The sequence below is a fragment of the Lactuca serriola genome, chromosome 5 (genome assembly GCF_051521515.1).
Source record: "Lactuca serriola cultivar US96UC23 chromosome 5, Lser_US96UC23_V15, whole genome shotgun sequence".
NCBI classification, from domain to species: domain Eukaryota; kingdom Viridiplantae; phylum Streptophyta; class Magnoliopsida; order Asterales; family Asteraceae; genus Lactuca; species Lactuca serriola.
In genome coordinates this window covers 274,338,608-274,347,070 of record NC_136412.1, presented here as the reverse complement: position 1 = coordinate 274,347,070, position 8,463 = coordinate 274,338,608, and the positions used below count along the sequence as shown (strand labels likewise).

Sequence of the window (8,463 nt, the reverse complement as noted above, 5' to 3'; positions counted from 1 at the left end):
GTACAAGATAATAACAATTTTTACACAACCTTTTGTTTTAAGATATAAAAGTTGTTATTGCATATAGCTAATGACAATTACTTAAATATTTTTAGCGAAATATATGAAATAGCTTCGTAGTAGGAGTGGGAGAGACGTATTGGATTGGTGATGCATTGTTGATATGTTAGGCTTATCATGTGACATGTGTGCTGACTCATGCGGGGTTTGATTTGTAGGATGAAACGTTATCCAATCCTTCCCAAGTGTCGTGGAGTTATCGTCAGTAAAATCGAACCGCTTTCTTTCTCTTTGGGTATATATTATTTTATATTTATATTTATATATACAACATGCAATGCAACGAGATGCATCATCGCTCACACATTTAATTTTTTGGAGTTTGAAAGCCAAATTGGTAATTCCTTCCCTTAATATTTCTATCGTAAGGTATGTTCCACTCTCTTAGTCTCTTCCCTTCTCTTCACCATAAACAAACATAAAACCGCTTAAATCAAGGTGTTTTCGTTTTAAAGGTTCTTCTATAAACAAAGTTTGCTTTTCTTTCCATGTAAATATAAAATTCACTTTTATAGAATTCGTAGATCGTTTACAGTTGGCTTCTATAAAGCGGATGTTTCAACTAACTCGTGCATAATCAAGTAAAGTAAGTTACCCTATTAATATTATTCTTAGCCATTGATTATTCTATATTTTGATGTTTAACTTGACATTAACCAGAATAGTTTAGTATTTTTCAGTTTAACCACGTGATGATATTTTTTATGATTTATAACCATAAAAACAATACCTATATTTATAACATGATATAAAGGTTTTCCCTATTTTATTGGAATGTCAATTTTGGAATAAAAAAAAAGGGGTTTTTTCAGTCTTTGCATAAGATACGAAGAGTCGTCACGTAAGTATCCTTGACCTCCTATAATTCATATTCGGTTTATGTGTCGAACATTTTTGAAAAATTAACTTGTAAAGCTGAAAAACTGGAAGATAAAAATTCTTAACGACTCATTGAAATAGTTTTTGGATTATAAATATTTTGTTTCAAATAAAATGTTCAAAAAGTGGAAAATAAAAGCTCCCAAAAAGCTCATTGAAGTAACTTTTAGTAAGGAGCATTTTGTTTCAAATAAAAATTAAAGCAAAAAACTTACAGCTCGTATTGATTTTTTTCCGAGTTTTTTCTTAAAGCTCCTAAGATCTATATGCCAAACATAATAAATTCCAGAAATTAAAATTAAAAAAAAAAATCTATGCTTTTTGTCTTTATTATGGTGGGTTCTTTTTAGAAAAATGAAGTTTTTGTGGTTAAACGATAGAAAATGTGTTACAATTATAAAACCAATAAACGCAAAACTGGAGTAGTTTTCTATATTTTACCTTAGAGAACCACGCATACCAGGTTACACTGATTTTTTTTAAATAAATGTTTTATGATTATATAAAAAAATCGGAGGGTTGAACCAAAAAAATTCTGAAACTACAATGATTTTTATATAGTTTGCTCTTTAAACAAACATAAAATTCTTAATTTAAACTTAATTAAAAACTTATAAAAGTAGAAAAACAGATGAAAAAAGTCGAAAAAATGTATCCATCTTTTTTTACATGTTTTCATTTGCTATTTAATGTAACTCTAGATGTTTGTATTTTTTTTGCATGAACTTTTCATTTTCTATGATACATACTACATACAATCATATGTGATTTATATAGTAGTCGATTTAAGTTCTCTTTATCAAAATAAAAAGAAGATAAAAAACAGATCAAAAATTGCCTAAAGTAATTGTAATTAATATATTACTTTAATTAAACAATAAAGAACTAATAAAAATTATAAAATTAAAAAAAAATTAAAAAAAAAAAAAAAAAAAAAATTAAGATATCAAATTACACCACGTAGCAATGTACTTATCTCGTAGTATCAACATAGTCAACACTCATCACACTTTTTTTTACCCAGTATAACACCCAAGTTACATCTTGTTACCTTGTATAGTAATTAGCATATATTGTTGCAAAGACAAGTATACCCCCATCAGTTTCAAGATGCAGACACCAACAAACATAACCATAAAGGGTATCCTGGGTATTTTAATGTCATGTCTTGATGAAAAGAACAAGAAGAGAGTAATCTCTTTAGGAATGGGAGACCCAACAGCCTATTCTTGCTTCACCACTACTCATCTTGTTCAAGATTCTGTAGTTCAAACTCTTGAATCCCACAAATTCAATGGCTATTCACCCACTATTGGCCTCCCACAAACGCGAAAGTAAGTTTTCTTTTTTTACTTTTTTTTAAAAAAAAAACTTAGTTTTGTTCTTTGTTTATGTTTATTTTCAGGGCAATATCGGAATATTTATCGAAAGATCTCCCGTATAAACTAACCCCTGATGATGTTTACATAACAGCTGGCTGCACACAAGCTATAGAAGTTGCTATATCGATTCTAGCTAAACCAAATGCAAATATTTTAGTTCCAAAACCAGGATTCCCAATTTATGAACTTTGCGCAGCTTTTAGAAACGTAGAAATTCGACATTTTAATCTTATTCCAGAAAAAGAATGGGAGGTTGACTTGGAAGAAGTCAATGCATTGGTCGATCACAATACGGTTGCAATTGTTATCATAAACCCCGGGAATCCTTGTGGCAACGTCTACACTTATCAACATTTAAAAAAGGTAATTACTAAATATAATATGCATATGTAATTCCATACCAAACAGACCCTCCTTAAAGATATTAATTTGAGGTTCATGTTAGATTGCAGAAACTGCAATGAAGCATAAAATTCTTGTTATAGCAGATGAAGTTTATGGGCATTTAGCTTTTGGGGAAAACCCTTTTGTGGCTATGGGTGTTTTTGGGTCAATGGTTCCTATTCTTACACTTGGTTCATTGTCAAAAAGATGGATAGTGCCAGGTTGGAGGCTAGGGTGGTTTGTTACAACTGATCCTAATGGCATCTTCAAGAATGCTAAGGTACTAAACACCTTTTCTTTTTTTTCTTTTTTTTTAAATTATAAATATTTTGAATTGTAAAATAATTTTTCTTGTTTTCTCAGAACATTGAGCGCCTAAAGAAGTACTTTGATATATGTGGTGGTCCAGCAACTTTTATTCAGGTGCTTCTTTTATACTATTTCTTTCTACATTTAATGCTTTGTGTAACTTCCACATGGTTCACCTTAAGTTGTCACCTAACTTCCATTTTCATAAGTTTTTTATATTTAATATTGATTAAGAAAACATTTTTTTAATGTTTCAGGCAGCTGTTCCTCGGATCCTTGAGGATACGAAAGAAGTGTTCTTTACAAGAACTCTTAGCATACTGAAGAACACTTCAGATATTTGTTTCAGGAAAATTCAAGAAATCCCTTGTTTGACATGCCCACAAAAACCACAGGGAGCTATGGCTGTTATGGTAAAGGTTTAGGTGTTTTGGTTTAAATTTAATGGTAAATACTTTATCATTTTGTTAAAAATGTTTCTTTTGTTTTGTGTAGGTTAAACTAAATGTTTCTTTACTAAAAGATATTAGTGATGATATTGACTTCTGTTTCAAGCTAGCCAAAGAAGAATCTGTGATTCTTCTTCCAGGTGATTACAATTCTTTAGTAACATTTTGTTGAATTTTAGAAATGAGCTAATAAATATGTTTCTTTTTGGGTTTTGCAGGTCTTACTGTAGGTTTGAAAAACTGGGTTCGTGTAACTTTTGCTGCAGATCCATCTTCTCTTGAAGAAGCTCTTGATAGAGTGAAGTCTTTTTGCCTAAAGCATTCTCATCAACAAAAGGTTCATATTGATTTGATATAACATAATTCGATCAATACATATTTTTTTACTGCATAGTCAGTCAATGTAATCCAATCATGTGTGTCTTTGACTTTAAATGTGTGTGTTTTTATGCGCACATAAGGTATAAAGAATTAGCCCATCACATGTTCATTGATCGTGCTTTTGTTAATCCAATCATGGTTTATATTTGTTTAATCACTCGAATATTGCATCAAGAGATATTGAAAGAAAACCTTGAGGTAAATTAACATGAGAGCAATGAAGATCTAATAGTTATATGATATTATATATAAACAGAATAGCCAAAACATTCCCCCAATCAAGATCCCACCATAGTAATATGTTTTTGATAATAAAGCGGAGAGATCCATGTTTCTATTCTGATCCATACCCGTAGTATATCAGGCTATCAGCATAATTAAGCATAAGAAAGATGGGTTACCTATTCGGCAACACTTACAAGCTCATACTCCACAAGAGAAAGATTGTTGTCCTCTTTAACTTCAAATGTGACAGGATCAGTTACCTCAATACGACCCCACCTGTCAACAGCAAGCCTCATCGACCCCTTGAACATGTCAATCTTTCCATTTCGAATGATGACACCAGCACCAGGTTTCATAAGATCAACTGTAAAACAGAATGAGCAAAGATTGTTATACAAAGTTGCTTCTTGTTTCTTATCCCCAAATGTTTTTCTCTAATAACTTCTATGTAGTTATCCGCAGACTTGAGAGTTAGGAAATGGCTCAATTGACCCTACAAAGTCAAAAGTTGACTACAAAATGTGGGAGTAAGTAGTAACACAGAGAAACAAACTCAAAACAACAACCATGTCATGGAAGTGATGTTTCGAATCACGGTTTGCTAAACATGAACGGTGAATCATGAAATCATGCCTAGGGTTTAAAAAGTCACATCATCACAAATGAAAGTAAAAACTTATAACGAAGGGTCGTAGCATTAACACAATATGATCCGATCGCTCTATTTTCTAGGGTTTTGCAACACAGAAATAATAATAAATAAAAAACACAACGCGACGTTACCTTGATCGTTGCGAGCAGTGAAGAGAATGGTTCCGGTTTCATCACCGACGAGACATTCAGCAATGCGAACATTACGGAGATTAGGAGACACAGCACGTCCCTTCTGCAACACAATTTCGGAGCTAAGCACCTTGGCAACGAGTGTCAGACCTGTAGTTCCCGGTTTAAGGTTGTCGACCTTAGTAAACACCGGCTTTCGAAGAGCTGGTTTAACCGGAGCCGACGATCCTTGAGCCTCTGAGTTGTTTGTAGCCATCGGAACAGTGGTGGATGTGAATTCAACAAGCGATCGTAATCGTATCTCCGACGGGGCTCTGATCGTTTCCCTTTCAAACTGCTGTTACTGCACTGCATATTTGACGAATCTTTACGCAACTACTATTTCGGGAACCTCTCCATTTCCCGACTCTTTTCGTATTCCAGTGCTATATTTAGATACATGGGCCTTTGACCCGTTATGGTATATGGGCCTATGGATCCATACGAACATGGTCGGGTTGAACCATTATTATTTTTCTAATATTTTTTGTATTATAGGTATCATTAATTAATAATTTATTTTATTTTAAATAAAAATGATTTAAAAGGTTGTAAATATTTAAAATAGAAAAGTTGGCAAAACAAATAATCCAGCAAATTAAATAAGTGACTGCAATATTCCCCAGGGATCAAAGATTGCAGAGGAGCTACTATAAATGCTACTATAAATAAAATGTTACAATTGGAGGTAATTTTTAAGTGTAAGTGAAAATAGTTATAGTTTGGTTGGACCATGTATATTTTTCTTTTTACTTAAGCTCTCAAACTTTGTTATATTTAGTTATTGATTTCTTTATATAAAGATTAGATGTGCTCATAAGTATAAGTTATAGTATTTTTGATAATCATATGTATGTATTTTCATATGAACCTTTTCTCTCTCTCTCTCTCTCTCTCTCTCTCTATATATATATATATATATATATATATATATATATATATATATATATATATATATATATATATATATATATATATATATATATATAATTCACTAAAATAAGTGTATTGTAACTTTTATAATTGGTTTTTTCTACATTACGAAATTACTTAAAAATTTATCATTCTAGCTTAAAATATCATTTATATAAATCTTCGTAAGTATTAAACATAATTATAAATTGTCTTTCCTAAAACTAAAAACTATGTGATTGATTCTATGTAATCGTAAAATATTGGTTTTGACAAATCATGGGGTACATACACATTATTCCACTTACAAGGTGTATACAAAGCAATTGAGAGAGTACGTACATAATTTCTCTATTTAGTATTTATTACAAGCCAGACTAACCATCATATTTTCATGTGAGAATATAATTAAAACTAAAGTATTGATTTTTCTGTACAGATCATTAAATTAAAATAATTATATGACAATTTATGAAATCAATCACAACTATATATAAAATAACTGCACAATGAATGGATAAATTTTGACATGCATGAAGGTTTATAGATAACTGAGTTCAATATAAGAAAAAATGTAAACAAAAACCCGTAAGAACCCAAAAAAATGAAAACCAAAAAACCTTTGCACCAAAACTAACAACTAACTTTGAAAGTTGTACCAAAATGGCAATGAAAAAATTGAGGGACAAATAGTAAAATAAAAAAAGCACGGAAATGCCACAAGATTTTAGAGCCAAAAGATGACCAATTCTAAAATATTTTATGATTAATTTATTAATCAATAATAAATTAATAAACTTATTTTCTCTTTGTATCTATTTCTTTCAATTTATCATTTGTGTTTCGAGGGCAACACAAAAGGACCTTGTTATTGTTTAAAAATATTACCAACTAGTTAATGATCTTAGATATTCTTTCCAACATAGCCTACATTCTCTCAGCTTGAAACCCTAACTCCATGTCCATGTGTTGTTGTTCTTGAATCTTTTGGGTGGGCTAAGAAGCTCTCAAGAGTTCAAGGCTCAAGAAACCATCTGCTTATCCTTACTTCTATATTGCACGTCTTCAAGATCTCAACTTTATCCAACTCGATGTTTAGATCTAAGAGTTGTTTGAGTTTTTGGTCACTTGTTGTCATTTTAACCTTATGTTCTTTGAGTTTGAGCAACTCTAGAACTTTGAATGGCAAATGTGTATTAATCTAGATTTTGGAAAGAAGAAAATTGCGTTTGCTTGTTTTCATATTTAACCATGCAACGAATTATGAGCTTTATTGGACTTAATCAAGTTAGGGTTGTAAATTAGGATAGATATAGCCTTTGGAATGGATAAAGTCGGAAACTTTATCCATTAGGTCACTCTGATGAATCATATATGAAGATATGAGCCTTTATATTGTAACACGCATAAAAATCATGCCGAATTTGAACTTTTAAAAACATTTCAAAACCATTAAATCATTACCAACTTGTTTTCAAAATGTATAATATCAAAGTTTTCCTAGAAACATAAACAAAACATTAGGAGTTGTACGATCACGCCTTTGCCTTGCCGCGATCCCCTGGTGTACCTGAAACAATAAATTGAAGCTGTAAGCCCGAAAGCTTAGTGAGTTTCCCCAAAATACACATACCCACAACATTACACATATAATCATAAACAACATACTATGGGTCCAGTCAACCATCGGGTTGGAATACCCCAAGCCCTCAACCATCCGGTTGGAATGCCAACATATTATGGGTCCAATCATCCTCGAGATGGAATACCCCAGGCCCACAACCAACATGTTGGAATGACCACATACTATGAGTCCAATCATCCTCAGGATGGAATACTCACGGCCCACAACCAATAGGTTGGAATGTCTAGGTCTATTGGCTTTCGCACAAAGCAGATAAGCCTCAACCGCCAAACAAATATGTGCATATATAACAGATAATCACATAACAGTCTATAGACAAACAAACCGATCTAACAAATCATAACAACATAGCAACATCCTATCAGCTAGGATACTGATATAACAAATCATAGCAGCATATAACATCCTATCTACTAGGATACTTATCTAACGGATCATAGCAACATATAACATCCTATCTACCAGGATACTGATCTAACGGATCATAGCAACATATAACATCCTATCTACGGGGATAATAATCTAATGGATCATACTAGCATAACATATCAGGATAACAATCCAAAAAGGGTCGGCCTTGGTGCCTTAGACCCTTGAGTATAATGAGGAAAACTCACCTCGCAAGTAGTGTCGAAATACTGTAAATCTCTGGCTGCTGTCTCACCGAGAATCTCGAACTATCACATAATAAATACTAAGTTAATACCCAAAATAACCTTCTTGACTAAGTGTCCACACCACTCATTAAGTCCATCCTCTTTATTGGGCCAAAGCCTAATACCAAGTCCTTAACTTGAAAGTCCACTTATAAAGCCCATTATTGGCCCAATTTACCAAATTGGGCCCAAATCCCTAATTGGTCCTAATCCCAAGATCTATTATAAAAAATTGGCCCAAAACATTATATTCATAAAGTCCAGCAAAGGCCCAAACCCAATTAGTCTATAAACAGTCCAAAACTCAAAACCTAAAAGTCAAAGGCCTAACAGAGGACATACGTAGGGCGTACTCACTC

At 32.3% G+C, this 8,463-nt stretch overlaps 2 protein-coding genes across 4 annotated transcripts; one reads left to right on the top strand and one right to left on the bottom strand.

The window, feature by feature from the left end:
- The first annotated feature begins 315 nt into the window (after positions 1 to 315).
- LOC145054350 (putative aminotransferase TAT2) lies at positions 316 to 3,953 on the top strand. 3 transcript variants are annotated; one of them, XM_079002512.1, is made up of 9 exons: positions 341 to 429; positions 585 to 646; positions 2,000 to 2,273; positions 2,345 to 2,684; positions 2,767 to 2,985; positions 3,069 to 3,128; positions 3,272 to 3,427; positions 3,510 to 3,603; positions 3,682 to 3,953. In XM_079002512.1, exons 3-9 carry the CDS (start codon positions 2,050 to 2,052, stop codon positions 3,819 to 3,821), a joined length of 1,233 nt encoding a protein of 410 aa, XP_078858638.1. In that variant the 5' UTR covers positions 341 to 429; positions 585 to 646; positions 2,000 to 2,049; the 3' UTR covers positions 3,822 to 3,953. The 3 variants fall into 3 exon arrangements, with proteins under 3 accessions (XP_078858637.1, XP_078858638.1, XP_078858639.1); XM_079002511.1 differs by lacking the exon at positions 585 to 646 and having other exon boundaries at positions 316 to 429; XM_079002513.1 differs by lacking the exons at positions 341 to 429; positions 585 to 646 and having other exon boundaries at positions 2,084 to 2,273; positions 2,413 to 2,684.
- A 109-nt stretch (positions 3,954 to 4,062) lies between these two features.
- On the bottom strand, positions 4,063 to 5,243 carry LOC145054351 (uncharacterized protein At4g28440-like). Its single transcript, XM_079002514.1, has 2 exons — positions 4,853 to 5,243; positions 4,063 to 4,433 (listed from the first exon to the last, which is right to left on the bottom strand). Exons 1-2 carry the CDS (start codon positions 5,106 to 5,108, stop codon positions 4,246 to 4,248), a joined length of 444 nt encoding a protein of 147 aa, XP_078858640.1. The 5' UTR covers positions 5,109 to 5,243; the 3' UTR covers positions 4,063 to 4,245.
- Positions 5,244 to 8,463: the final 3,220 nt, after the last annotated feature.

Coding starts and splice junctions, on each gene's coding strand:
- LOC145054350 (XM_079002511.1), top strand. CDS start 2,050: ATGCAGACACCAACAAACATAACCATAAAGGGTATCCTGGGTATTTTA. Junction 2,685..2,766: donor CTTATCAACATTTAAAAAAG/GTAATTACTAAA, acceptor GGTTCATGTTAG/ATTGCAGAAACTGCAATGAA. Junction 2,986..3,068: donor GCATCTTCAAGAATGCTAAG/GTACTAAACACC, acceptor TTGTTTTCTCAG/AACATTGAGCGCCTAAAGAA.
- LOC145054351 (XM_079002514.1), bottom strand. CDS start 5,108: ATGGCTACAAACAACTCAGAGGCTCAAGGATCGTCGGCTCCGGTTAAA. Junction 4,434..4,852: donor CACTGCTCGCAACGATCAAG/GTAACGTCGCGT, acceptor TCTGTTTTACAG/TTGATCTTATGAAACCTGGT.